The 27367-nt window shown below is 42.3% G+C and overlaps 1 protein-coding gene across 42 annotated transcripts in view; it reads right to left on the reverse strand.

The window, feature by feature from the left end:
- The window catches only part of LOC106607745 (ankyrin-3), a 217835-nt gene that overhangs the window by 8027 nt on the left and 182441 nt on the right, over positions 1-27367 (reverse strand). For 24 of the 42 annotated variants that reach the window (XM_082976313.1, XM_082976347.1, XM_082976345.1 and 21 more), the window contains 9 exons: positions 19704-19932; positions 19452-19577; positions 19104-19226; positions 18547-18576; positions 17465-17546; positions 8590-15786; positions 7668-7742; positions 1503-1634; positions 778-921 (listed from right to left, as the gene is read on the reverse strand). In XM_082976313.1, coding sequence (XP_082832439.1) covers positions 778-921; positions 1503-1634; positions 7668-7742; positions 8590-15786; positions 17465-17546; positions 18547-18576; positions 19104-19226; positions 19452-19577; positions 19704-19932 — 8138 coding nt within the window. Of the gene's footprint in view, positions 1-777; positions 922-1502; positions 1635-7667; positions 7743-8589; positions 15787-17464; positions 17547-18546; positions 18577-19103; positions 19227-19451; positions 19578-19703; positions 19933-27367 lie in introns of those variants that run through there. The other 18 variants (XM_082976386.1, XM_082976389.1, XM_082976368.1 and 15 more) reach the window with 4 other exon arrangements.

The following is a 27367-nucleotide window of genomic DNA, read 5'->3' on the forward strand; positions in this document are numbered from 1 at the left end:
GATGGACGAGCGCGTAAGAGGAAGAAGGTAGTCTGGTTTCACAGAGGACGAAGCTCTGTCATTCTATCCGGGGAGGGCTCAGAGGAACTGGAGGTAGACAAGAGAACTAGACAGATCTAGAGCTATAGATGAACAAAGTACAACAGACTGTCTGTTGAGTCTATGGCTACTCCATGCATTAGGGAACAAAGGGGTTTATACAGTAGTGTCCTGTTGAAGGTACAAGGTGATCAGGTAAAAGCATTGTGTTACAGCATGCAACTGGTTAGCATTATGGATAGTTTTAGTGTTTGTCATCAATTAATCTTACAAAACCCTTGGAGCACAAATGCAATTAGATTTTTAGAGGGCTTAAATAATATAAAAGGTCATGTCAATCAAGACCTCTCTAGAAAATCGTTGGGCTTAACATGCTATTCTCATCATCAGGGTTGGTTGCTGTCAATTTAATAGTAACCCAGTTATTTCAGAAAGTGAATTAAAATACATTTCCTGAATTGACTAAGTTAAAAGTGTACCCATGGGACTCTGCATGCCAACATTTCCTCACACTCATTTGAGTGTCAGAAAATGGTTAGACCGAAAGTGACAAATAAAAGCAGAAAACGAAGGGTCAGACATCAGCCTATCTAAGATAGGGTACTGTAGTCTCCGTAGGCAAATTGCATTCAATAGTATAACCAGGCAATTTGTTCTTATTTTTGCTATAGTTGTAAGGCAAAAACCAAAGAGGTAGCAGGAGAGGTAAGAGGTCAGCTAGATGAAGCTAAACTTTACCATCAGCCTGATCCAGGTAAACAGCGTTATCATCGGCAAAACTTCTCGTGCCTGAAATGTTACCATAGTCAAATATCGGCCCCTCCAGTAAAGTCACAATATCCATCCGATTGACTTTGGTCAGCACTCCAGTTAAGGCATCCGCTGTAAGAAAAACAGACAATAGAAAGTCAGTCAAACAAAGACAAGACACTGTTTGTTGTACAATATGACAGTTGTCTGAACAATATGCACCGTTCCATAATCCAGATGTTGTCATTGTCATAACTCTTGCAAGGTAAATAGTTTACAATCACACTGCAGTGTATGAAGGTGAAAAAAGGGTTGCCATATTCTTCTCTTCTACAAGACTGGGCCAAATTATATTTTCCTGTACTAAACATTATGTCCTTAGTAGGAGCATGAACATAATATGTGACTTCATATTAAGCTGAATGACAGCTACATTAGGAATCTTAACAAACATAGAAGCCATTCTGCTTCTACATGAGTCCTTTCAATGTCATTCAGTATGAAATATTCACAGACACGAAGAGAGGGAGAGACAGGGAGTTCAGAAGGCAAGAGGGATGAGAGAGGTAGTGAGGCCTTTTTTATGGACTTGGAAAAGTACAGTAGCGAGGTACTCTGTAGTACATAATCATACAAGTCTAATAGAGTGAGACGTGATAGAAGAAAAAGCCATAGGGAGTAGAAATACTTTTGAGAGAAGGAGAGCCACTCACTCGTTGCGTTTTTACCGTCCCGGCTGACCCATTTCTTTAGCAGCATGAAGCTCTGCGCTGTCAAGGAGTTGGGGTTCTCCACTCGGATGTGGTTGATCTCGTCGACAGAAAAGTTCATTTCCCGAGCCAGCTCTGCAAACGCATCCAAAAATACATTACATCACAACAGTTCAGTTTTAGGATTTAGTCTAGTCTTAGTCATTTTGACTCAAATATCATTACACTTTTACTGCAGTGGGCTAAATCAGGGTAACACAGAGTGTTTCTTGGTAGTCTTAAACAAATCTACTTTGAAACAAAAGTATACACCTCACACACATGGTTATGGGCTTAAAAAAAAGAAGACACCTGTACCATGTCTGATATAGAGTTGGAATGTATTACATTTTGAGTTTGCATCCCAATATTACACTTTATATACATCACAGACTGAAATAGATATTAAAAAAAAAGTTTGACATAGAAACAGGACTTCTGCGTTTAAAAAAATAATGTTTATGAATTATGAAATTAAGAAAAATATTAATTATTAAAAAATATATTTTGGGAGAAGTAGGCCATTTTAGTAATCTAAATGCCCTTTAATTTTAGTCACATCACATTTGTATTGCATCATTAACCTATAGTAAACATAAGTCACTGACATGTGCACAAACATAGACTTGAGTATACATATGACAAACACATATAACAACATATAAGAATGATCTGGCCATATAAATTCCTAATTCAGCCTACATAGATATTGCAAATCACATACAAAACAAACACACACATACAAATGCAGAGAGGGAGAGAAAGAGATGGTGCCGCAAAGTTTTGGCGAAGCATTACAACCTGATATTTCATTGGATTTTTATTTGAATTTCATGTAATGGACATACAAAAAAATTGTACAAATTGTTGAAGTGAAAAAAATTACTTGTTTAAAAAAATAAAATTAAAACGGAAAAGTGGTGCGTGCATATGTATTCACCCCCTTTGCTACGAAGCCCCTAAATAAAATCTGGTGCAACCAATTACCTTCAGAAGTCACATATCTAGTTAAATAAAGTCCACCTGTGTGCAATCTAAGTGTCACATGATCTGTCATATGATCTCAGTATATATACACCTGTTCTGAACGGCCCGAGAGTCTGCAACACCACTAAGCAAGGGGCACCACCAAGCAAACGGCACCATGAAGACCAAGGAGCTCTCCAAACAGGTCAGGGACAAAGTTGTGGAGAAGTACAGATCAGGGTTGGGTTATAAAAAATATCCCAAACTTTGAACATCCCACGGAGCACCATTAAATCCATTATTAAAAAATGGAAAGAATATTGCACCACAACAAACCTGCCAAGAGAGGGCCGCCCACCAAAACTCATGGACCAGGCAAGGAGGGCATTAATCAGAGAAGCAACAAAGAGACCAAAGATAACCCTGAAGGAGCTGCAAAGCTCCACAGCGGAGATCGGAGTATCTGTCCACGGGACCACATTAAGCCGTACACGCCACAGAGCTGGGCGTTACGGAAGAGTGGCCAGAAAAAAAAGCCATTGCTTAAAGAAAAAAATAAGCAAACACGTTTGGTGTTCACCAAAGGGCATGTGGGAGACTCCCCAAACATATGGAAGAAGGTACTCTGGTCAGATGAGACTAAAATGTAGCTTTTTGGTCATCAAGGAAAATGCTATGTCTGGCGCAAACCCAACACCTCTCATCACCTCGAGAATACCATCTCCACAGTGAAGCATGGTGGTGGCAGCATCACGCTGTGGGGATGTTTTTCATCGGCAGGGACTGGAAAACTGGTCAGAATTGAAGGAATGATGGATGGCGCTAAATATAGGGAAATTCTTGAGGGAAACCTGTTTCAGTCTTCCAGAGATTTGAGACTGGGACGGAGGTTCACCTTCCAGCAGGACAATGACCCTAAGCATACTGCTAAAGCAACACTCGAGTGGTTTAAGTGGAAAAATGTAAATGTCTTGGAATGGCTTAGTCAAAGCCCAGACATCAATCCACTTGAGAATCTGTGATATGACTTAAAGATTGCTGTACACCAGCGGAACCCATCCAACTTGAAGGAGCTGGAGCAGTTTTGCCTTGAAGAATGGGCAAAAATCCCAGTAGCTAGATGTGCCAAGCTTATAGAGACATACCCCAAAAGACTTGCAGCTGTAATTGCTGCAAAAGGTGGCTCTACAAAGTATTGACTTTGGGGGGGTGAATAGTTATGCACGCTCAAGTTTTCAGTTTTTATTGTCTTATTTATTGTTTGTTTCACAATAAAAATATTTTATCTTCAAAGTGGTAGGCATGTTGCGTAAATCAAATGATACAACCCCCCCAAAAATCTCTTAATTCCAGGTTGTAAGGCAACAAAATAGGAAAAATGCCAAGGGGGTGAATACCTTCGCAAGCCACTGTATGGGTTGCACCTCTGTTACTCGGTTGCATCATTGCCATTGTTATCAACGTTCCACAGACGTCGCAGCCACATTGATGTCCAAAAGTCGAACGAGGGCAACTGACTTTGAATGGGAGCTAATGATGGTTTCGCACAGTGATGTAGCCGAGTCTGAATCAAGTCCCAAGTCCCAGTGCTCGATTCCTGGTCCAAGTGCTCAAGTCTGAGTCACTAGGTCCACATTAACTCAAAATGAAGTTATTCACCCAGTCAGATGTAGCGTAGTGGCAAGAGGAATTTTGTCAATAAATAGTTTGATGTCCCTTTTCCTTTCCCTTGTCCCTGATGAGATTTACCAAATGTTACTTTGCATATAGGCTACTGGTAATGTTACCAGGGCCACGTTAAGTTGCAAAATGTTCTCGAACGTTGCAGTTAGAAATTCCATGAATAGAGCCGACATTATTCCTTTTTCAACATGTCAGAGGCATGTTTGTTCTACATAGAATATTTCTATCTGAACTTTTGAAAATGTTGTGTCCTGCTGAACACGCGGCAGATTTTTAATGAGGTAACATGACTGAACAAGGTGTAGCCTAAACAAATGTTAAACGGTCCGATCTGCAAGTAACCTAGTTTTAGAACAGCCTGCGATATGCTTTATGAATGTAAAATGCTGCCCGCCAATGCACAATAGAAAGAAAGGAATTTAGCGCCAGTATTATGGGCCTTATCTTTTGAGAGGTAATGGCTTGAATCAAGCCGTTTTCACTAAGGAAAAGAGGGAAACTTGGCTACAGATCCTGGCTATGAAATGCAGTGGGGACAGTGGGATTTTTAAAAATGTAACCTTTATTTAACTAGGCAAGTCAGTTAAGAACAAATTCTTATTTACAATGACAGCCTACCAGGGACCAGTGGGTTAACTGCCTTGTTCAGGGGCAGAACGACAGATTGTTACCTTGTCAGTTCGGGGATTCTTTCGGTTACTGGCCCAACGCTCAAACCACTAGGCTACCTGCCACCCCATTGGGAGGATTGAGCGAGACTACAAATTCAAAGACAGCCTACTTTTTATAAACAACTCAATGCTGCTATTGTTTTTAATTTCGGGAAAGCAGCTTGTGTTTCTTAACGAGGCAAAGGGTAGCTAACTAGAAGGCCAAACTGGTCTCAGAGCATCTCGTATTATTCTGTACGTAAATCCGGAACACTCCATTTAGTACGATATGTTACATTTCGTATGGGATGTATTAATTTGTGGATGTACATCACCAAGTTCATGACATGTTACAAATTACAATTTGTATTATATGTTACGAATTTACAAGACGTGCAATATTTTACTAATTTGCAAAACGTACCATGTTACGAATTTGCTAAACGTATGGTATTTTACAAAGTCTAGCTAGGTGGCTAATGTTAGCTAGGCTAGGGGTTATGGTTAAGGTTAAGTTTAGGAGTTTGGTTAAAGGGTTAGTGGAAGGGTTTGCTAACATGCTAAGTAGTTGCAAAGTAGATAAAAAGTTGTAAGTCATAGAAAAGTTGCTAATTAGCTAAAATTGTCCCTGATGAGATTCAAACTCACAACCTCTGGGTTACTAGACGTTTGCGTTATACGCCCACCCACCCTGACCAACCACCCAAAAGTAACCATCTGTCTTATGTAACCATACCAAACGCAGGGTTGGGTAGCTTACTTTCTAAATGTAATCTGTTACAGTTACTAGTTACCTGTCCAAAGTTTGGGTAACTTTTGGATTACCCAAACTCAGTAACGTAATCTGATTATATTCAGTTACTTTTAGATTATTTTCCCCTTAAAAGGCATTAGAAGAAGACACAAATGTATGTTACCAATTGAACCCCATCTATTGTAGGATTAAACAGTGTTAAAATTGACATAGCTGCCATATATGGATGTTAAATTGTACTTTATGGGTTGGATATGTAGGCTTCTTCTAACCCATCGCTTTCTACTACATATAATAATACGATTAAATTATATCTTTACATTAAAAACCAAAGTCTATCAGAATTCCAGTCATTCCAATAAATGTTATACCCTTTGATCTTCAAGAATAGGACTTTGAAATATGGAAGTAGAGATTAGCCAAATAACCCCAAAACTAAGGACTTTTTAGCCAGCCCTACTCTGTTTATGATTTTGTTGTCATGGAGGACTGATTGGGCTCATTGATTTGAGTTGAAAAATAAATGCTGCGCTCATGGAATGGCATGCTTTGAGCACTACTGAAAAGTGCTATTTACATGTGAAAAATGAATGCCATATGCTGCATTTGCAATAGGCCTATTGTTTACCTTTTGGTTGGTGACACTTTGATATCTTGATAATATGCAATTGTTTAAAAGGCAAATCCACAAATGAAACAATAACAAAACGGTCGCCCCGCCTGTGTTTTGGTAAAAAGCTGAGGGATGGGCCTGGAGAAATGTAACCACCCTCAGATTAATAGACAGAGCTATGCATGCAAGGACTGACCATCCATGATATCAAAAATATTGTTTTAACCATGTTATTAGGCTACATTTACAATGTTTACAAACATTGGAGAAAAAAAAGCTTATATTTTCATGTTGTGTGACAGTTGAACTAAGCTCATGAGGCATTTATAAGTTATATTCTTCAAGAATCAATGGATATATATACAGTGCCTTCGGAAAGTATTCAGACCCCTTGACTTTTTCCACATTTTCTTACCATACAGCTTTATACTAAAATGGATGACATTTTTTTTTAATCCACAGAAATCTAAACACAATACCCCATAATGACAAAGCAAAAACATTATAAACAGAAATACTTATTTACATAAGTATTCAGACCCTTTGCTATGAGACTCAAAATTGAGCACAGGTGCATCCTGTTTCCATTGATCATCCTAGAGATGTATCTACAACTTGATTGGAGTCCACCTGTGGTAAATTCAATTGATTGGACATGATTTGGAAAGGTACACACCTGTCTATATAAGGTCCCACAGTTGACAGTGCATGTCAGAGCAAAAACCAAGCCATGAAGTCGAAGGAATTGTCCGTGGAGCGCTGAGACAGGATTGTGTCAAGGCACAGATCTGGGGAAGGGTAACATTTCTGCAGCATTGAAAGTCCCCAAGAACACAGTGGCCACCATCATTGTTAAATGGAAGAAGTTTGGAACCACCAAGACTCGTCCTAGAGCTGACTACCCGGCCAAACTGAGCAATCGGGAGAGAAGGGCCTTGGTCAGGGAGGTGACCAAGAAACCAATGGTCACTCTGACAGAGCTTTAAAGTTCCTCTGTGAAGATGGGAGAATCTTCCAGAAGGACAACCATCTCTGCAGCACTCCACCAATCAGGCCTTTATGGTAGAGTGGCCAGACGGAAGCCACTCCTCAGTAAAAGGCACATGACAGTCAGCTTGAAGTTTGCCAAAAGGCACCTAAAGACTCTCAGACCATCATTTAGTTATAGTTTTTTGTGGGTCTATTTAGTCTATTATAGTCTCATCAAATACCACAGAAAAAAGTGTTTTACAAATATTTTAGGTCACTATTTTTGTTGACAAAATTAACACTGCATCAGTTCAAGGCATCCATTTCTGTACATGCATGAGTATGTAGAGCTGCAGTGTAAGAAGAGCATCACTCTGTAGAGGGCACTGTTTCCTCACAATAATATCTATGTTGTTTTCTTGAGAGGGGAAAGCAGAAGAATAGAGAGCCATGATGACAGATGGTACTGAGACCAGGGAGCACTATTTCCTTACCAGTCCAGCTAAGTCCCAGGTGGTCGGCCACAATGGCCATCCGCAGGTCTGTTCGCTCACAGGGACTCTGAGGACCTAAAGGGCAGAGATAATCTAAATAATCAACACTGTTCAGTACCTTTTCTATTAACTGAAATAGGAGTACAGAGGACTCTTTCCTTTTCTGGCCAAGTGTGGTATTTTCCAAATGATATAAAAACAGACTGTGTTTTGCAGCCTCTCCTCTGTGTTTGATATATAAATATTGAATCAACAGGTTTACTGTAAATGTGCATTTTATTATTCAATGGCTTGTTTAGGCTGACAGCACTTCAGATTTAGTTTCCTGAATGGCAAGAAAAGGCAGAATAGACACTATATGACAAACTACAGTGTGTTATTTGGACACAGGTGCTCTGTGAATGTTTGTGAATATGTATCCTCTAAGCAGGCAGTAACTATCATAAGAACCATACAAACAAAATAAAGTAAAAATGGGTCAAAAGAGTCATGTACTCGTAGGAACTCTAGGGTGGATTCATAGTTCTTAAATGGGACTACACAGTACACATGCGGACAACCTTTCTGTTTTTGCTAAGGCTAATTAGCTCAGAGACACAACTTGACCATGAAATAGAATAAACTAGAACTGGTGTTTTCAGTAGCCACCCTGCACAGACAGACAGATAGACAGACTCAGTAGCTGTCAACAGGAGACTGGCTGTGCCAGTGCACCAGTCACTACTCTGGCATGCTGAGGTATCTGACAACTAAGGGGTTGAGGGGAGGAGGAGAGTCTGACAAGGACAAGTACAGTACACAGTACATAGATGACAATGACAGAATGACAGCTACTGTTTGAAGAGAATAAACACGCCACAGGCAATCAATCACAACGACTTCATGCAACTAAGGTTTTAACAAGTGTGAAAGTTTTACAAACTAGGCTTGATCTCCGCGACGGGGGGCGCCCGAGGCCCCGCAACCTGACTGCCCTCCTTCCCACCAGTCCGCCTACTCCTCCTGCTCCTCTCACTGCCGGAGGCCCTGTCGACCTTTGCCCTTACGGACAAGGCCCCGGCCTCAGCTCTCGAGCCTCTACCAGACCTCGACGAGCGGGAGGGCTGAGAGGGGTCCGACAGAGAGGTGCTCCTGGAGGTGCTGTCTTCCTCGGACTGTTCTCCCTGTGTCTTTTTCTCTTCGTCTGATAGGCGGTTGGCCAGCTTTAGCGTCTCCCCGCTAATGCCCTTAAAGTACTCGATGGTGCGTTTACAAACCTCGCTGGCGTTCTCCCTACTCGTCTCACTTGACGAGCTAACCTGAGACCTGTCTTTAATGGGCAACCTGGAGGGAAACTGTATAGCTACTCTTTCCCTGCTAGACTGAGTTGTTACCTGCACTGATATTGGGGAGCTGGGTGTGCTGCTCTTTTTAATATCTTTGATTGGGATTCTAGACCTGGGCTCTACTTTGGCAATGACAGGCTCTGCTCTTCTCCTCACCTCAGCCTTGACAACCTGTTTGGGTTTTTGCTTCCCTATTGCTGTGCCTTGTGTATGAAAAGACCACCCTGGCGCTTTGACAGGCAGCCTAGATTTTTGCTGCTTCGCCTCAGCTTCCTTGATGGCTTCACTTTGTCTTTGTTCAACCTGAACACTGTTTTCTTCTACTCTCTCTAGAGAGTCTCTACAGAACAAAGCTTCAATCCTACTGGCTTTCTGAAGGGTGGGTTCAGAAGACGACTGCAAATTAAACACCACACTGCCACACTGTATATAGTTAGCCTGGACGCTAGAGGACTCAAGGTTATTGTTGTTATTACAGTTCTCTGCAGGGTAATCTCTTCTTTCTGACAGCTTTGGGTCTCTGTATCTGCTAAACTGACTCCCCACTGACTGGTTTTCCAAGCTAATGTACTCTGACAGCTGACTTTCTGACATCTCTGCCTTATAATCTGTGTGATCCCCCGAGTCTTTTTTCACTGTAATGGCTATTCCCATCTTAATGGGGGTGCGTAATTTGGGGTCAACTTTAGAGGCCGTGATCGTGAATGAGGATGTGGTCTCGGCTACTGTGTCACCAGAAGGCGCATCGGTACAGCCAGTGTCAGTGCCAGTCTGTGCAGGGCTGCACTTTGCTGATGTGCTGCTGTCTGTGGTAGTCTCTAACTTCACCCCTTCACCCCTCTCCCCTGTTTTTGACTGAGAGGTAACTACCCCCGGACTCTTGCCCCCTCTCCCCTTGTCCCCTGATTTCCCATCAGAGGAATGCTCACCAATCTGGAAAAATTGAAGCCTCTCTTCAACAAAGTCCCGCTTGCTCATGTCAATTGCACCACTGCGCGTCATCTCAAACATCTTCCCCTCATGGAAGGGGAAAGGGTTAGGCTCGCTAGTCGGTGTGCTTTCGTCAGTCGGGGTTCTAGCAGGGGTAGTGTCTGGAGTGGTGGCTTGTGATTTGTCCTCCACAGACAAACCGAAAGGCTTGGGATCTTCTTCTCTCGCTTTGGCATCAAAAACTCCTTCTCCTTCTCCCCCTTTGCTTGACCAAGGGTCAAAGTCTAAGCCTTTCGTGGCGACTGTTTTGAAGGTAGAGTTTAATTCCTCTTCGAGTTGACAGCGAAAATAGTTATCTGCAAAGTCTTGTCTATCGCCCTGTCTATCTGGATGTCTTCCCTCAAGAGTGTAGTCTTTTTCATCTCCGGTGTTTTGGTCTGAGTTTGCTTTCCCATTATCCCCTCCATCCTCACTTGGTGTTTTCTCCTCCTCTATGACTTCAAGCTTTGATTGACTAAAGGAACGATCACATGTCTTGCCGTCATTGGACAGGCTTGATGTTTTAGGGTCCTGTTCACTCAATCCATCATCCTCATCTTGAAGGTCATAGCCATCGAGAGAGTCTATTTCAGTGGCATCTGTGTCATGAGAGAACTCAGCAGTTGTGGCTATGGAGCAGTCTGTGATTGACTGGTCATTGCCATTTTTCTCTAAGTCTACATCCTCTTCTTTTTCAACGCCATTTGTGCCTGACTCCTTGTTGTTTCCGTTCCTCTCAGGCTTTTGGGGTTTTAGACGCTTCTCTCCTTCCTCCTTCTCCTTCATCTTGAAGGTGTACTTTTTGTTGGGAATGGGATGGAAGACAGACTCATCATCGCTAGAGTCGCTGTCGTCTGCTCCAGGTGGAACTGGAGAAGGAGGTTGAACCCTGATGATGGGCTCTGCAAGGAGGTGCCTATCATGCTCCTCTTGGAGGTTCACCTCCATCATCTCTGTCTCAGCCTCTGAGGAGGCACAAGACCCCCTCTTATCAGGGTCAGAATGCTCTGCCTCTAAAGGCGGAGGTGGGGGAAACTCAATGTAAGCGACTCTTTTCTCTTTCGGTCGTTTCAGTGTTTCCTGATTTCGGTTGGAGGGTTCTGATGAGGCAGGCTTGGGTTTCTTTGGCAGAGACTCCTTGTAGATGAAGGTCTTTCCTTCGTCTTCCTCAGACTCCTCTGCTATTGGAATGGGCATGCCGGGCATGTATCCAATCACAGAATCTGGTGTTCTGGAGGCAAGGCTCATCTCCTCAGAACTTGGTGTCTCAGGAGTAACAGGACTTTTGCCAGAGCTGTCCATGAAAGTAACTTGCTCAAGAGTGTCATCCTCTGGGCTGCCTTGAGGAGATGGGGGCTGTTTTTGTTTAATGGTGTAAAGCGCTCCCCGTGTCTCATGCACTGTTCGGCTCTCGTGACTCACTATCTTTTTGTATGTTCCCAGCTGCTCAGCTGTTTCTTTTTCGTATTTCTTGCCCACTTGGATGCTAACATAAACTGGCAAAGGTTTGATGTCTTTGAAACTCTCAGTAACAACTACAGGGGTTATGTTTTCCAAGTACTCTACTTGATCGCTATCTATACCATTACACACTACAGTTGACTGACTACTATCAAAAGAATCAGATGATTTTTCTACTGATGAGCCTTTTGTAGATTTGCTGGATTCAGAGCCGCTGTGTAACCTATTTCTAGCTAAAGTAGGTATTTGTAACCCTGGCCTTTCACACAGTTTAACAGAGGTATCAAATTTTAATGAAGTGGATTGATGATTTTCTGAGAAACTAGATGGCATTCTAACAGGAATTTGCGATTCCGAGTTTTTTTTTAGACTACCGGTACGTACATCACTACTATTTGGGTTTTCTCGGACCACAAGCTCTGTGTAAATTATTTTCTTGGTTGTCTCTTCTTTTCTGGCTATTCCATCTCTAAAACCCTGCTGTTCTCTTTGTGAATTGTGGTCATTGCCATGCGCATCTTGAACTAAAGTGTGGGCTAGTTTTGACACTTGGGGTTGATAGTTTCCATTTCCATGACATTCCCAAGTTTTGAAGGACTTTTTTTCTTCCTGTTCATTTCCGTTTGTGCCGTGTTTAGGAGATGAGTAAATATACCTATTAGCACTGGGGCTTGGTCCACCAGATCCTCTTACCTCACTTTCTAGAACCTTCCTTGTACATCCTGGACTGTCTGGTGATTTGGGGATATTTGAGCCTGCAAAAACCTGATACACAGGCAGCTTACTTTCCAGGAGTTTTCTTACTGGGGGATTTGACGTGTGTCCCCATTGTGGACCCGTATCTTGCTTTTGAGCCTCTTGTTCAAAATGTAGCCTAACAGCGCTGACTTTGGAGGATGACATTTGAAAAGGTTTAGAGGCATCACCCACATTGCCCTGTGAGATGCCATCCCCTGGTTTTCTATTGTCATCCTTATATTGTAGCAGCACTCTCCTCTCTGGGCTGCTTGGTAAACTAGCACATTTTCTATCATTGGAGCCAAACCTGTCTTTGAAACGGTCTCTACATTCTTCACCACTGCCCCCATTCCTGTATGCTGATCTTTCAGGACTGCTGTGCGTAGAGCTAGGCCCTGATCGTGTTTCCCTAAAGTCGGACCTTCGGGACTTCTTCTCAGGGGAAGAAAGCTCATCGTTCAGTTTCTCTGTCTTATCACGAAAAAACTGAGAGACTTCGCTAAGCTTTTCCTCTGCTTCCTTAACAGTTCTGTCTACTCTGTCTTCATATATCAGCTTTTCTCTATTCTTGCTCTGTCTGTCATCAGTGACACGCATCCAAACAGAGTGCTTTGGGCTACCAGGTTCTGAGGAATACTGCAACAGTGTTAGTTTGTCAAAGTTATCGTCTACATTGGCAATTTGACCTGATTTGTCTGTGTTTGATGACTTCAAAATATATTCTTGCCTTGATCCACTAGACCTTCCCTGACTATAACGACTCCTTTCTGGGGATTGAAAACGAGACCTGTCCCTTAAATACTCCTCAGTGTCTGAGTGAGACGAGTCTGGTTTCTCAGAGAGAAGCATTTTGTCTGCGAAGTTGTAAGACTCTCCTCTGAGTTCTGATGATTCATCATCATTATATTCCACAGAGTGCTGGCTGAGTAGCTTCAGGGTTTTGTACGAGTCGTCTGCCATGAGCTGTTCAGAGCTTAGACGACTGTCATCTTCCTGTGTCATGGGCGTGTTTACTCTGGAAGACTCTAGGTAACAGGGGAGCGATTCTTCAGGCTCCTCCTCTCCCTGTCGTGACATTCCACTGTTCCCTTGGTAGAAGTACATCTCCTTCTCTGGGCGATTTTTTGTCTCCCGGATGATGACCTCAGTTGGTTCAGTTTTGTTGCCCTTTTCAATGTGAACCTCAATTATTCTTTCAACTTTGGGCTTTGAGCTGATATCTTCAAGAACTCTCTGTGATGCGTCATCATTGCCGGCCTTGTGCTCAAACAGTCCAGCAAGTTCTCTGGAGGGATCCCTGCCGGACTGGAAAGCTTTCATGATATCATGCACAGACATTGATTCTTCAATTCTCTCTGATGTATTCTCTTTACTCTGGGGTTTGTGGTACACCATTCGGGTGGTAGTCGTGATGTGGGTCTCTTCCTTAACTCGCATGCCCTTGCCCATCGAGTCATCGTCCGGGCTGATTTTCATCTGAAATGATTTAGTTTGGTCCACATTGGATGCATTCAGCCCTTTGGGTTCAGCATCAATGTATCTAACAGCCCTTGTATCCTCCATCATTGGTTGCTTGTTATCTTCAGGAGACTCATAGCTCCTAATAACATGAACAACCTCAGTCCTTGTCTCCGTGATTACTGGTGGAATATCCTGGAAAAGCGTCTTGGGTCCCATGCCTTCTGCACTCGGTGGGGCAGATGGTGTCCTTTCACTCCTTGTCTCAAAGCCACTGTCTGAGAGGGGACTCTTGTCCTGGTCATGTGAGATGTCATCTGGAGATTCTAACATGGCGTCAGGCCCAAATAGCACATCTGCTAGTTTACAGAGCTCCTTTTCTGAGGCAGAGGACCGCATGTTTGCGGGTGGCATTTTCAGCTTGTGCTCAGGTTTAAGCATACGTTTCTGTTTCTCCTCTCCTTCTCTTCTAACCTCATCAGATCTATGCTTTACATCTGCAATTTTTGAGATAGAGCTACTGCCAATGTCATTTGTCAAGTAGTCTACTACCTTCGATAGATTGAAATCTCTGTCTGGTATAGTCTTAGTTTTGATTTGAGGGACCACTGTCTCATATCTTGGTGGATAACTCCAGTTGCTTTGCTGAGGATCCACTGGCACTTGTTTAGAGAACTGTGCCTCATCTGTTGTATTTGTTTTAAAAGCTGTGTTGTTATCCTTGACCGTATCCTTGGTTAGTATCTCACTAACTTTGACCAGGTCCTGTTTCACTTTCTCTACAATTCTGTAAGGCTCCTCGTCCTCCATTCTAGCCTCTTTGGGGAAGTCAGACTGGAAGCCTTTGGAGGCTGAACTTGGTTCTGTTTGCAAGATGTTAGACATTCGTATCAAGTCCTCTTTCATTTCTGCCACGTCCTTCAGTATCTCTTGGCTGGAGGACAGCGGGGATGAGGTGGTGGATTTTAGGGCAGCCGGGGACATGAATAAGGGGGATTTGACAGGTGACAGAGTTCTGGCAAAGGAAGACTGGGCTTGAGAGTTTGTCTCAGCAGGCATAGTTTTTCGAGGGGACAAGAGGGCAGCAGCTGACTTTGACACCTCAGGGAGCTTTTTAAATTGGGGTTCTGGCAAAACATTTATAATTGAATACACTGGGACAGTCATTGTGTTTGGTGGGTTAAGTGGGGACCTTAAAGAGGCATATAGGGAACTAGAGGCTGAGGATCTTATGGACTGGTAAGAGGATGACGCTGAGGAGGACATGGACTTGAGAGTGCCATATCCAGAGGCAGAGCAGGAATTGAAAGTTTTTTCAACCTCGTCAAAGGCTGCATTTACGCTTGTTGTTGCTGCATTGGTGGTTGCCTGTATCCTCCCCTGTAAGCTGCTGGAGAGTAGGGACGTGGGGGAGGAGGAGCGGTACTTTGTAGGGGATACTGTTCCATTGATCAGAGCTGCAGCACTAGGAGGAGTGTTGGATTTAATTGGTGATGAGAGGGAGGAAAAGAGACTCCTTGACGGGCTTGAGGGGTCTGCACTGGACCGGACAGAGGAGAGGCCAGGAACAGTTTTTATAGGAGAGGACGATGTTGTGGTGCCAGTGCCCACAATGACACCCTTGAATGGAAGAGTTGAACTGTATATGTTCAGTGAGGATTTAGGGGAAGCAGGTGGCGTCATGGCGATTGATGACCTTTCTAGCAGACACCCTCCACCAGTGGTGATAGGAGAGGTTCTAGTAGACAATGCTGCCAGTCCCTTGATGGAAACATGGTCTGGAACGCTTCTGACTGGCGATGACTGGAGACTGGGGGTAACCTGAACTGGGTACTGGGCCTGCTGAACTACAGTCTTTATTGGGGATGAAATGGTCCTGTACGACCTGATGGGGGAAGCTACGTCGCTGACTGACTTGATGGAATGGGCCGGTGAGCCGCCTATGTTGGACTTGATGGGGGACGCTGAGGTGATGGACCACACGGACTTCAGTGGAGAGGCAGTGGGCGTGTTGGACGATGAACTGGAGTGGGAACCGAATCCAGACTTGGCTTGGCCAGGGACGGAGACAGGAACAGCCGACCACGCCTGATAAGATCTCGTTGAAAAGACAGGTTTGTGAGTGTAGCCAGTAGGCTGTGTTCTCGGCGAGCTCCGATCAGGTGTTTCTTGAATAACCAAACCAAAGATTTAACATAAATTCAACGGAAAATAATTGAAATAATAAAACAGAGAAACCAGAGAGAGAAAGTTGGAGTCAGTAAGGACAATATTAATCAAAGCAGTAAGAATAATATCATTTATGAAACGTCAATTACTATCTAAACAAAGATGTAATGAAAAGTGATTGTTTAAGGTCAATGATCTGTCATAAAATAGAACAGATACAAGATAACACATGATAAAGCATACGTGGCAACAAAATGCTTGACATAACAGTGAAAAAGAAACAATTTGAAACATACCAAGACAACAACACAACCATTCTATTGACCATTGATGTGCTTTGTCTGTTTGCCGTTTTGCTGCAGTGCCTTTTATATGTTTGGTGCACACCATGATCATATGTTTTCAATGCCAAAAATGACCCCACAATCCTTTTAGTATATTATTAGTGCAATAATTGTCTCAAGGGTTCACTTATTGATTGGTTCACAAGAAATGAATGCCCTGAACAATCACTAAGCCAATAAAAGCGAGGTGTTCTTCAAAAGAATGAAAAAGATACAGGATAATAATTGTACTTGACATTTGGATGTTGCAATGCCAGTAGTTTTCACACAAATGTGATGAGACAAAAACAAGGAAAATATAGTTCACAAAATGGAAAGGGTCTGCAAAGTATTCTGAACAAAAATATAAACGCAACATGAAACAATTTCAAAGATTTTACTGAGTTACAGTTTATATAAGAAAATCAGTCAATTGAAATAAATTAATTAGGCCCTAATCTATGGATTTTACATGACCGGGCAGGGTTTCATTCATGGGTGGGCCTTGGAGGGCATAGGCCCACATACTTGGCAGCCAGGCCCACCCACTGGGGAGCCAGGCCCAGCCAATCAGAATTCATTTTTCACCACAAAAGGGCTTTATTACAGACAAAAATACAAAAATACACTAATTGAAAAGCCAGTCATGGCGGTCCTGTATTGGCGTGGTTACACGTGGTCTGCAGTTGTGAGGCCGGATGGACGCACTGCCAAATTCTCTAAAACGACGTTGGAGGCAGCTTATGGTAAAGAAATGAACATTAAATTATCTGGCAACAGCTCTGGTGGATGTTCCTGCAGTCAGCATGCCAATTACACGCTCCCTCAAAACTTGAGACATCTGTAGCATTGTGTTGTGTGACAAAACTGCACATTTTAAAGTGGCCTTTTATTGCCCCCAGCACAAGGGGCACCTGTGTAATGATTATGCCGTTTAATCAGCTTCTTGATATGCCACTCCTGTCAGGTGGATGGATTATCTTGGCAAAGGAGAAATGCTCACTAACAGGGATGTAAACAAACTTGTGCACAACATTTGAGAGAAATAAGCTTTTGTGCGTATGGAACATTTCTGGGATTTTTTTTAAAATTTCAGCTCATGAAACATGGGACCAACACTTTACATGTTGCGTTTATATTTTTGTTCAGTGTATAAGACACCAAGCAAGTGTTGTCCGGGATGGATATGAATCATGACGTGTATGATGACAGTATGGAAAGTGCTCATAATTCTACACTATTGATATATGAATATATCATAAAGGTAATATCGTACACTGCATATGAAGTTGTATAACGTTATTGATATTTTGTATGAACTGAGGATTTATGAAAGTAAAGATGTTAAACTCACTCGCTGCAGGGTCGGTCAGATAGCTGTAGCGCTTACGCAAAGCTAAGGAGGCAAAGGTATGACGTCGGTCTGGTTTTTCAGTCTGCAACAACAAAAACAACAAAATATCTTTTAACATAAAATAAAGATTGGATTTAAAAGCCAAAAGGGTATATTCCCTTTTTTGACATTACGGCCAGAATTTCTCCCATTTTGTGATTTTGAAATCAAATCAAAATGTTGCATTTTGCAGTGTGGGAGTCCATGTTGTTGAGGTAGTAGGCACTGCAAGTGATTGACTAAGAGATCCATGCTTTCCTTCGATTGGACAGATTGAGTGTGACCTTGGTGGCGCGATTTCATTTTGAAGAAACACATGCAATATGTGATTCTAAGATTTGGAGGAGTCCATTGAGATGTCAAGAAGCTGACACTAAGAATGCAGCTGATCTTTAAAATAAATCATCTAAAGAGGAGGATGAATGTTCTTTTGAGATCATGAGACTTAATGTAAATGAAGGAAAACACTGAGATGTAGCTATAAACCATTCAACATTCTTGTCATCTTCTGCTGACTAGGTTATATTGAGTTTTCCTCATGCAACAAATAACTCATTGGTCTTGTAGATGTTTCCAAAGCATGCACAGAAGATGGCTGAAACCACAACTAAGCTGGAGTACTATGCACCATGGAGCAGTTTATCCACTTCTATCTGCCACCCAAATGCACATCTATATCATTCAATATCTTAAAATAGTGTAGCGGGATAGTGTTTTCTACTAGCCTACTGAACACATATGGAAAGAACGATATGGAAAATAATCCAGGGTGTGGTACACAAATTGCTCCTCTTTGCTTGGGACGAGGACAATAATAATAATAAAACCAGTTGAATTGAACTGTCATTCATGCATTACACAAAGTCACTTGACTTCTCACCAATGACAAAGACTACTATCTGCTACAAAAGCCTCGTATACATCATTAATCAAATAACGATAATCACCACACATTCATATACATTATCGATGCTAGCGTTCACAATAATAAAGCAACAAAAAAATAACAAAGCAGTCCATGCGATGAGCAATCATGTATTTACCTCATCATCAGGATCAGACTCCATCATGTCCTGGTGGTTCCCAAGATGCATTGCAGACAAGGGGAAAGATGACACAATGGACAGCGGGTGGTTTATAATAGGTGTGGGTGGAAATAAACATCAGGAAATGAGAATGAAGCAGCTGAGGGCAGCAAACCATATTAGCATGGAAAAGGCCATGGAATTAACTAGTCCACAGGCCACCAAAGACCCAGAAAAGCAGCAAAAAGAACAGCAACGTAATTCAGAGTTTTTGAACACTGCATAGAGAAACAAAAAGAGAAATGCCACCATAACGTAGCCCTATTACTCTTCCACACTTTGAGCGAGGTAAATTAGTAATATAATGTGTATGACAATGTGTGTTTTGTGGGGGCATATAATTGGCATTGGCAAAAATACAGATAAAAGACACAAACAGCAGGCATTCTAACCAAATGGAGGACAACCTCTCCACTCTGGAATTGCTGCTGTTACTTTACTTTGTCTTTCAATTAATTTACATGAGGATGACATGATATGGCCCAGAGGAAACATCATTCACATATCCAGCCTACCTTCTTATGAGTTGGCAGTGTGATATTCAAATTACATATAGCAGTCTGTGGAAGACCTTTAGTGGTTTTTGGCTCTTTCAAGAATGAGAGTCGACCGCATGGTTCTTGGCCCATGTCTCTGACCTAAGGAGCAAAAAAAGCATGTACAATAAAAAAAGATATAAAATAAGAGTATAATGACATTCTTTTCTTGGTGCTCAAAAAAGGCATACGTGCCAAAAAAGGAAATGAGAATTAAAGCTTACAACATGTCAGCAAGTTTGAAGGACGATCATCCTCTCGCATACCACTATAATAGAAAAGTGTGACCTTATTACATATAAGAGGAGGATGAAAATGTGACACTACCTTCACATTGAAAGGAAGCCGGTTCTCTTTGAATGAGAAGAAGTTAAAGATCAGCTGCTGCCCACTCTTGGTAAGAGGAGATAAGTTGCCATAGCAATCCACATGGATAGGCTTGCCCTCCAAGACCTGTAAAATCATTATCAACAATAGCATGTAAATTCATATAAACCATGTATCTGTGCTTGTGTCTACCTGTGTCAGCATATTCTGTGTATGTGTGCGCATGAGTGTGTGGGTGCAAATAAGACCCACCTCAATGTCCTTGCTCCTGGCCACCTCTTCAAAGTTCTCCTGTTGTTCCAGAGTCTTGTCCACTTTGTCGTCCGTCATGCAGAAGCAGCGGAGGCGTGACTCCACAGGATCGTTCATCTTGGCAAACACCACAAACTTGGCCAGGTATGGCACACAGATCAGCTCCCGGTATAGCTGAGAGGCCAGACTGACCGTCTCAGGAGTCTGGTGACAGTCCGTAAGCCAGAACCTGGAGGTAAGGAAAAACAGAGATGATGAGTAAAGCTTAATACGTATGTTGAAGCCAACCACAGAGTCTTTTTGGCAAGAGCTTGGTTGAGGGGGCCATGAACATTATAATGCATACAAAAACTTGACAAAGCTTTTTTGATAACAATTGATCTAAATCAGGACTATCCAACCCTGTTCCTGGAGAACTACTGTCCTGTAGGTTTTTGCTCCAACCCTAATCTAGCGCGCCTGATTCTAATAATTAGCTGGTTGATAAACTGAATCAGGTTAGTAACAACTGTGGTTGGAGCGAAAATCTACAGGAGGGTAGCTCTCCAGGATTAGGGTTGGATTTACAAATGAGCGGGTGGCTACAGTTTCCATACAGAGGCCGCATTGTAGCTTACACCCCCTAGAGCCGTTGCGGAAAACTAATTAGCATTAAAAAAAGAAATTCTTGACTTATTCCACATTTTGTTACAGCCTGAATTCAAAATGGATTAAATAAAAAATGTTCAACCATTTAAGAGATTTTTGCAAATGTATTGAAAATGAAATAAATAAATACACTACATGACCAAAAGAATGTGGACACCTGCTCGTCAAATATCCCATTCCAAAATCATGGGCATTAATATGGAGTTGGTCCCCCGTTTGCTGCTTTAACAGCCTCCACTCCTCTGGGAAGGCTTTCCACTAGATGTTGGAACATTGCTGCGGGGACTTGCTTCCATTCAGAAACAAAAGCATTAGTGAGATCGGGCACTGATGTTGGGCGATTAGGCCTGGCTCGCAGTCAGTGTTCCAATTCATCCCAAAGGTGTTCGATGGGGTTGAGGTCAGGGCTCTGTGCAGAACTTGCAGGTGCAAGTTCTTCCACAACGATCTCGACAAAACATTTCTGTATGGACCTCGCTTTGTGCACAGCGGCATTGTCATGCTGAAAAAGGAAAGTGCCTTCCCCAAACTGTTGCCACAAAGTTGGAAGCATAGAATATTCTAGAATGTCACTGTATGCTGTAGCGTTAAGATTTCCCTTCACTGGAACCAAGGGGCCTAGCCTAAACATGAAAAACAGCCCCAGACCATTATTCCTCCTCCACCTAACTTTACAGTTGGCACTACGCAATCGGGCAGGTAGCATTCTCCTGGCATCCGCCAAACCCTGATTTGTTCGTTGGACTACCAGAACGCATTTCCACTGCTCCAGAGTCCAATGGCGGCGAGCTTTACATCACTCCAGCTGACGTTGCTTTCAGAGGCAGTTTGGAACTCGGTAGTGAGTGTTGCAACCGAGGACAGACGGTTTTTACATTCTAAGCGCTTCAGCACTCGGCCTACCACTTCACGGCTGAGCCGTTGTTGCTCCTAGACGTTTCCACTCCACAATAACAGCACTTACTGTTGACCATGGTAGCTCTAGCAGGGAAGAAATTTGATTAACTGACTTGTTGGGAAGTTGGCATCCTAAGACGGTGCCACGTTGAAAGTCACTGAGCTCTTCTGTAAGGCCACTCTACTGTCAATGTTTATCTATGGAGATTGCATGGCTGTGTGCTCGATTTTATACACCTGTCAGCAACAGTTGTGGATGAAATAGCCAAATCCACTAATTTGAAGGGGTTCTTTTGTATATATAGTGTATCTCATTTAAATAAGTAATCACACCCCTGAGTCAATACATGTTAAAATCAGATTTGTTAGTGATTATAGCTATGAGTCTTTCTGGGTAAGTCTCTAAGTGCTTTGCACACCTGGATTGTACTATATTAGCAAATTATTCTTCAAAACATTATTCAAGCTCTGTCAAGTTGGTTGTTGATCATTGCTAGACAGCCATTTTCAAGTCTTGCCATTGATTTTCCAGACGATTTAAATCAAAACTGTAACTAGGCCAATAAGGAACATTCAATGTCGTCTTGGTAAGCAAATCCAGTGTATAATTGGCCTTGTGTTTTAGGTTATTGTCCTGCTGAAAGGTGAATTTGTCTCCCAGTGTCTGTTGGAAAGCAGACTGAACCAGGGTTTCCGCTAAGATTTTGCCTGTGCTTAGTTCTATTCTGTTTATTTTTATCCTAAAAAACTCCCTAGTCCTTGCCGATAGCATACTCATAACATGATGGAGCCACTACCATGCTCAAAAATATGAAGAGTGGTACTCAGTGATGTGCTGTGTTGGATTTGTCCCAAACATAACGCTTTGTAATCAGGGCATAAAATGTATTTCTTTGCCACATTTTTTTCAGTTTTACCTTAGTGCCTTTTACCTTTTTACCTTTTTATTATGTACAGGCTCCCTTCTTTTCACACTGTCATTTGTGTTAGTATTGTGGAGTAACTATAATGTTTGATCCATCCTCAGTTTTCTCCAATCACAGCAAAGTCACTATTGGCCTCATGGTGAAATCCCTGAGCGGTTTCTTTCATCTCTGGCAACTGAGTTAGCCAACAAAATGTGGAAAAAGTCAAGTGTGTGAATACTGTACCCACATCCATACCCATACATGCAGTCAGAACCTAGCCTTTTCTGGGCCCTAAGTGACATTTGTTGGGGGGCATGTCATGCCAAATACTGTCCACCCCTGCATCATAATGGAATTCGATTAGCTGTTAGCGTCCGTTACTGTGCAGTTGCTAGAACTTGTCAAATTCTGCCCAGGTAACGTAATGAAAGAAAAACATCTATAGCCTTCATTGCTATGCTGGTTGCTATGTTCTGAGGGCGCGGAGAGAGAGGGGCATGCAGTCAAAAGACAGGGGAAAATGTGATTGAAGTTACATGTTATTTACGAGTTGTTTTATCTTTAAATCTCACCGATTATTAGTGGATAAAGTACAAAACATGATGTTTACTTGCTTGAAAACCTTGATTTAGCTAACATGAGCATGCTGCAAGCAAGCATGGATGCTGCAAACGATGGATGCAAACACTACTGCGAATTAAGACCACTTTTCCAAATATCTTTATTTAGCTAGACAGCTAACTAGCTAAGCTTTGTTTTTTTTATTCTATTATTTGTGTTTGTAGATAATTGATTTAAATAGTTATCTCTTATACTTAGTAGCCTACGACAAGTGCTATATCAGCTGTAACATGTTATGGGGAAAAGGTGAACTCTATTAGTCAATCTTCTGGTCATGACATTTACATTTTAGTAATTTAGCAGACACTCTTGGGAATTGAACCCACAACCCTGGCGTTGCACACACCATGCTCTACCAACTGAGCCACAGGGAAGGAATCCTTGTGGGACCTGATCTGAGTGATCAGATTGTAACTGGGTACAATTAGAGAGGCTGGTTTCAGACTATATCTAGAAGTAGGGTTGCAAAGGCTTGGAAACTTTCCAGGAAATCTCCGGAATTGTTCCGGAAATTTTCTATGGGAAGTTAAGCCTGGTAATTTTGGTAATTTTGCTTAAATTCATCAAAAAAGTTAGCTTATAACAGTGAACCTTTAATGTGGGATACACATAAGGCAATTCTAGGTCTTGTGGCATATTTTGGTTAAACTATCCCCAAATCAATGGAATTCCAACCCTCTGCATGCACAGTGCATTCTTCCATTACATGTGCAGTGCACTCGTCCATCACATGTACAGCTGATTCTCAAGATCTTGCACACTAATGAGATGCTATTGAGCCCACACTACTACACTGTCTGAGCCAAGGACTACACACTTTCTGGTAAGTTTCGTTAAACTAGTAAATAGTAGCCTATAGCAAAGTGTGTTTAAATCATTTCTAACTTGTTAACAATTTCTGATAGTTCGTTTTTGCTACCATGTGGGCTTTAGCTTGCTTGAGCCTGCTATCTGAGGAGTGTTAATTCACCTGTTTTCATACATGTTTCATTTTAAAACATTTATCTTACAAAGGAGTTGTTTAATCTAACTGCTTAACTATTTATCTGTACATGGAATTGTATTTGTTGTTTTTTTACTCATTTTTTTCTAATTTTTACAAGTAAATGCCACAGGCACTATCTTATGTGAGGAGACATTTCACTGCAGCTAATGTAGAAGGAAAAGCTGTGTACATTTGCAAATACTGTGCCAAATCATGAGTGAAGAATGCAACAAAGATGCAGAATCATCTGGCCAAGTTCCCTCAGCGCTCACAACAAGCAACCTCTGACAAAAGTCCCTCTACTTCTATTCGAGGTGAAAATGATGAATCAGACACCTTATCGATAGCAACAGCTCATGGTCCTCCTGGAATCAGATGTTTTTTTGACTCAAAGGAGGAACATAGTCAGAGATATGGTGATGAATGTCTTGCTCGAGCTGTGTATGCAACTGGTTCACCTCTGATGCTCACAGGCAATGTGTATTGGAAGAGATTTCTGAATGTTCTTCGCCCAGCATACACCCCTCCAACCAGATATGCTTTATCTACTCATTTGCTGGATGCAGAGTTCAACAGAGGTCAAGTGAAGGTCAATCAAATCATAGAGAAAGCAGACTGTATTGCAATCATCTCTGATGGGTGGTCGAATGTTCATGGGCAAGGAATAATTAACTACATCCTCTCCACCCCTCAACCAGTATTCTACAAGAGCACAGACACAAGGGACAACAGACACACCGGTCTCTACATCGCAGATGAGCTGAAGGCAGTCATCAATGACCTTGGACCACAGAAGGTATTTGCACTAGTGGCAGACAGTACTGCGAACATGAAGGCTGCTTGGTCTAAAGTGGAGGAGTCCTACCCTCACATCACACCCATTGGCTGTGCTGCTCATGCATTGAATCTGCTCCTCAAGGACATCATGGCACTGAAAACAATGGATACACTCTACAAGAGAGCCAAGGAAATGGTTAGGTATGTGAAGAGTCATCAAGTTATAGCAGCAATCTACCTCACCAAGCAAAGTGAGAAGAATAAGAGCACCACATTGAAGCTGCCCAGCAACACCCGTTAGGGTGCTGTTGTCATCATGTTTGACAGTCTCCTGGAAGGGAAGGAGTCTCTCCAAGAAATGGCCATACCACAGTCTGCCAATATGGACAGCCCCATCAAGAGGATCCTCCTAGATGATGTATTTTGGGAGAGAGTGGTAAGCAGCCTGAAACTCCTGAAACATATAGCAGTAGCCATTGCACGGATTGAGGGAGACAATGCCATCCTGTCTGATGTTCAGACTCTGCTTGCAGATGTAAGAGAAGAAATCCGTACTTCCCTGCCCAATTCCCTGTTGCTCCAAGCAGAGGAAACTGCAGTTCTGAAATACACCAAAAAATTTGAAGACTTTTGCCTGAAGCCCATACACACCAATGCGTACGCAACAGGCTGACCAATACAAGGGTTGAAAAATTGGTGTCCATCTGGGCAAATTTGAGGCTTTTTGAGCCTGACAACGAGCCATCCTCAACAAGGTTGGAAAGTGACAGTGAAGATAAGGCCTTAGAGTCTGATGTTCAAGAGATGGACATTGAGGAGGTCCAGGGAGAAGACATGGAAGCCTGAGAGGAAGACAACCAAAGCTTTAATTTCTAGACTATCATTTTACAGATGTATATGTTGAAAACGTTTTTGGGAGATGCGTTGGATCATTGGGGATCATTCAATATTCCCTTTCTTTTGTTGTTCAGTGAAATCATCCCATGTGAAGAGTCAACTCATTTAATTAAAGTTCAATTCGTAACTAAAATGTTTTTTTTTATATATATTGGAAGGATTTAATAATTTGCAATTATGTCTACTTATGATAAGGTAAAAGGTTTATGTTTCTGTCTCCATATGATATGGTAAATATATCCAATGCAAAAAACATCTACATTTAAATGGTATTAATATTAATTTGCAAATATTCTTGTTAATTCCCACAGAAAGTTTCCACCTCTGAATATTCCCCAAAATGTACAACCCTATCTAGAAGTATAGGACATGCTGTGGCCTATACCAGGGAAATGCAAAAGGGAAGGACCTGTATTAGTAGATCATAGGAAACCCTGTTGCAGTAAGGTTATTGTAGCAATAACAGTGCCTATTTAATACTAATGTGTTTGTGTAAATTAATAGACTTCTTGCTGATTTACTACATTCATTATATGTAGTTTATACTTTGTTTTTCTTGTTCCATACCAAGCTGCCATGGTGTAAACAACTTCCTCCCAGCAGAACCACCAACATTTTAGTCATTTAGCAGACGCTCTTATCCAGAGCGACTTACAGTAGTGAATGCATACATTTTCATTTCATACATTTATTTATTTTCTTTTTCGCACTGGCCCCCCGTAGGAATCGAACCCACAACCCTGGCGTTGCAAACACCATGCTGGCATTGCAAACACCATGCTCTACGAACTGAGCCACAGGGAAGACCAACGCAAGCTAAGCTTCAAAAATCACATCAGGCGGTAAGACAACCAGATATTTACCATGTTTACAGTGCACAATTAATGATATGATTATGTAATGTTTTATTAGCATAACGTCTCAATTATAAGCAGTATGTTTGTCACACCCTGATCAGTTTCACCTGTCCCTATGATTGTCTCCACCTCCTCCAGGTGTCGCTTGTTTTCTCCAGTGTATTTATCCCTGTGTTTCCTGTCTCTCTGTGCCAGTTCGTCTTGTATGTTTTCAAATCAACCAGTGGTTTTCCTGTTCTCCTGCTTTTTGCGTTCTCCTTTTTCTGGTCCTCCCGGTTTTGACCCTTACCTGTTTCTGGACTTTGTACCCGCCTGCCTGACCGTTCTGCCTGCCTTGACCATGAGCCTGTCTGCCACTCTGTACCTCCTAGACTCTGATCTGGTTTTGACCTTTTTGCCTGTCCACGACCATTCTCTTGCCTACCTCTTTGGATTAATAAACATTGTAGGACCTTTATCATTTGCCTCCTGTGTCTGCATTTGGGTCTCGCCTTGTGCGTTTGATAATGTTACCGTTCTTTTTTTAAAGATCCATTCCTCTGGAATCCCTTCAATCACTGCAGTGAGTGCAACTTTAATCACGTCAATCAGTAAATGCTGAGTGACAAACAAGGGGAAACATTTAAATAGTCCAAATGGCTTTCTCTCCCTGTGTCTTATGGCGTCTGCATACTAGGTTCGGTTTGCTCCTAGCAGAGCTAGGCGACGTGAACGTCTGTGCCTTCCTTCTCATCCTGTTGCTCATTCTCTCCTCTTCTTTCAGACGACATCCTGTCTAGTTACGTCTGATTGTCCAACAACCTGCCCACCCCACCTTATCCCCTCGTCCCTCCTATGTCTGACCACTGGCTGCTTTCCCTCCAACTTCAAGACAGCCAGTTGGACCCCTCAAGAAACAAACACTTCTCAAACAGGTATCCTTTCTTTTCTATCTGTAACTCCATGTTTTGATTTGGAGGGTGGTAGCATCTAACAGTTGGATTTCATTATTTTCTGGCCACTGCTCGGTGATGCAAACAACGCATTTCCTTTCAGAACCGTCCACGGATATACCCTCCGTGGTACAAGTGTAGC

The sequence above is a fragment of the Salmo salar genome, chromosome 01 (assembly GCF_965601325.2).
Source record: "Salmo salar chromosome 01, fSalSal1, whole genome shotgun sequence".
NCBI lineage: Eukaryota > Metazoa > Chordata > Actinopteri > Salmoniformes > Salmonidae > Salmo > Salmo salar.